General features: G+C 39.2%; 1 protein-coding gene across 1 annotated transcript in view; it reads left to right on the top strand.

The window, feature by feature from the left end:
- Positions 1-3,275, top strand: part of LOC106871189 (von Willebrand factor A domain-containing protein 8) — an 85,720-nt gene that overhangs the window by 43,698 nt on the left and 38,747 nt on the right. Inside the window, exon 27 of the mRNA XM_052974539.1 lies at positions 2,655-2,766. Within this exon, the coding sequence (XP_052830499.1) occupies positions 2,655-2,766 (112 nt within the window). The remainder of the gene's footprint in view (positions 1-2,654; positions 2,767-3,275) is intronic.

Below are 3,275 nucleotides of genomic sequence, written 5' to 3' on the forward strand. Positions count from 1 at the left end.
TTTTTTTTTTTTTTTTTTTTCTCTAAGTTTCTGTCCAAGGACTGAGGCCATGCTGGGGCACTACTGTTTACTTTGCTACACTTTCACTAAACCTTTTCTGATAGGTGACGGTTTGGTGGATGAGGGAGTTTATCTATGCTGCCCTCATCTGTGTTTCTTGCCTAGAAGTAGATTCATCTGGAACTCTTGACAGAAGGAGATATAGTTTTTTTTTTTTTGAAAAATCCTACTTCCATGCCCTGCAGGTCTCTCAGACTTTGTGAGAGGATATTGAAGAGCTGTGGGCCTTCGAAGCCCAAGCTGTTGCAGTATCTGGTCCTGTATCCTAATGGCAATGTTGGGATCTTTGGTACCATGCAGCAGTGCCCCATCCTGCTGTTTGTGTAAGTAACAAAGCCAAAGTTTGGAACAAGTTTTTCTAGGCTTTTCCAGATGTATATTATTATTTCATATCTTTCCCACCTTCACTTCAAGGAGTAGAATCTTAACCCTTTATGTTTCTCCCAGTAGCTGATATGTCACATTGTATCGATCTGCCTTGTGTAGCTTTGCTGGATCGCCTCGAGTTCTGTCGTCAACTTTACATTGTTTGGTGACCACAGTTAGGAGCAGTAATCCAGACAGCTGAGAACAAAAATCCTCCAGAGGACCATAATTGTTTCCTTTTCTCTTGTTTTGAAAGGTTGAAAGATCCACCATCCATCCAGACATCTGCATTTTATTGCCAACTTAGTAATGTGTACCTGTAAAGATGCATCATTACTCATGTCAGTGCCTAGATCACACACTGATTTTGATTCAGGGATTAGAATCCCTCCTGGGCCAGTGTATCCTATCTGATTTTCATTGAGCTTCATGTGTTGATAGCACAGGGCTTGGAATTTTCCAGGATTAAACTGCATGTTATTTTCCTCAGCCCATCTGTATATTGTGTCCAACTCTTGTTGCAGATGCGCAATGTCTCCAGTGTCCTGTATCCTCTGAGAGACTTTTGTATCATCTGCATAGCTAACAAGGGTAGGTACTTGAGCAGCTGAGGGCATGTCAGAGAGGGCCGCTATGAATAGCAGTGGCCCCAGGACAGTGCTTTGTGGAACACCACTCATTATTTTCTTGGAGGTGGCCTCGTTGACCGCCTGACTTCTATCTTTTAAAAAGTCATGAAGCCATTCTCCAAGTTTTCCAAATATGCCTAGATTTTGGAGCTTGTGACAAATCATACCATGGTCGACTTTGTCAAAGGGTTTTGCAAAGTTGAGATATATCACATCGACATTTGAGTTGTTGAGCAGCTGCTTTAGCACCCAGACATAATGGTGCAAGAGCTGTGTCAGGCAGCTTCTACCTGATTGAAAACCATGGTGGGTGTCAGTGAGCAAGTCATTCTCTTCAAGGAATGCAATTAATTTTCTTTGGACTATTCATTCTATGACTTTCCTGATGTGTGAGGTCAGAGAGATAAGCCTATAGTTTTTAGCATCTGCTCTGCTTCCTCCTTTATGGATAGGGCATAATTATCTATTATCTGCTTCCTCCTTAATGGATAGGGCATATTATTCCCTCCTTTGGTTTATCCGGGAGCTTACCATTTACAAGGAAGCCCTGAAAAAGTAACTGCAATGGTTTCACAAGGACTTGTTTGCATGACTTGAGGAAGATTGCTGGGAATCCATCAGGGCCAGCAACTGAGTTTGCATCTATATTATCTATTGCTAGCATTACATCCTTCTCTTTAATATCAATGTAATCAATTCTTACTGCCTCCTGTTCAGCTTCTCTAGCAGTAAAGAATTGTACAGGTTTGTGCATATAAACTTCTGATCTATGATCTCTAGTATTTCAGTCTATAAATGAAGCAAACATTGCACAGACTTTGGCTTACTGAGTATAAGTTCTGGGAAAACTAAAGAGATATGTACTATAAGTTATTTAACTTAAGTATTGCAACAAACAAAAATACATATTTAAAAAAACTGATGCTCATTCACAACCATTACATGAGATCAAGAAAAGGATATGCATACACATATGTACATGGGGACATACACACAAACACACACACATATATATAGGTTTGGTGATGCAAACAGGAAAAACAGAACTCAAAATATGAGTATTTGTATATTTTTATTAATATTTAGCAGAAGCAGCAGAGTGACTCAAGCACTGAGAGCTTTGTGTGTTGGCTCTTATCAAACTATATCATCAACATCATCATCATTTAATGTCCATCTTCCAAGCATGCATGCATAGGACAGGTGACAGGAGCTGGCTTTGTAGAAAAACTATTCTAGGCTACTCTGTCTGTTTTGGCAGGGTTTTTACAGCTGGATGCCCTTCCTAACACCAACCACTCTACAGAGTGAACTCAGTGCTTTATATGTGACACTAGTACAGACAAGGTTAGCTTTAGCATAATTTTTACAGCTAGATGCCTTCCAAATGCCAACCATTTTACAGTGTGGACTTTGATATATATATATATATGTATATATATATATCATTGTCATTATCATTGAAAGTTTATGTTCCATGCTGGCATGGGTTGAATAGTTTGACAGGATCAAGTGGTGTCATGCTTCAGTGTCAGTGTCTGCCTTCATATGATTTCTGTGGCTGTTTTGGAAAATTTTTCTGCTCTCCTTATTTTGCAGGCTTCCTTTACCGGAATTTGAACGTCTTGGACAATGGAGAGTTGCTTCTTCAGGCATTCGGCAGCAGAACGTCTTCAGCTGCCCTGTAACCACCAAGCCTCTTGATATAAAGGTTAGTGAAATTTTCATATTGTGTTAAGCCTTCAGATTTTATGAAATGTCAGCCAAGAGTGGGAGGCGTAATATGTTACCTGGTTTAACATCATCATCATCTAGCTTTTCTGGTATCTTTACCAGAGTCCTTGCCTCCTTTTACAAGCATTCAGGCCAGGTTTTCTGTCTCTGGTTTGAGAATAACTTCCCCATTTCTTTCCAGCAACATTTGAAGTCCTGAAAAGAATCTAACCTTCATCTTCAATCTAGTTATGTCTCTATCTTGTATGGGAATCCTTCGCTTTATAGAAATAATGCGTTCCTGAAAATCTGGCTGTAACACGAGACTTCATAATGCCAAAATTAATTTTCCTATTGATTTTCATATTATTAAGTGAGATTTCATTTCTACAACTTCAAACGCATAAAAATCAAAAGACAGAAGCAGGTGAGGGGACAACATATAAGATGTATTAGTTTGACATGACACTCTGAAAAAATAGAAAAGTCTTTGACATTTCGAGCCTA

The sequence above is a fragment of the Octopus bimaculoides genome, chromosome 18, assembly GCF_001194135.2.
Source record: "Octopus bimaculoides isolate UCB-OBI-ISO-001 chromosome 18, ASM119413v2, whole genome shotgun sequence".
Lineage (NCBI taxonomy): Eukaryota > Metazoa > Mollusca > Cephalopoda > Octopoda > Octopodidae > Octopus > Octopus bimaculoides.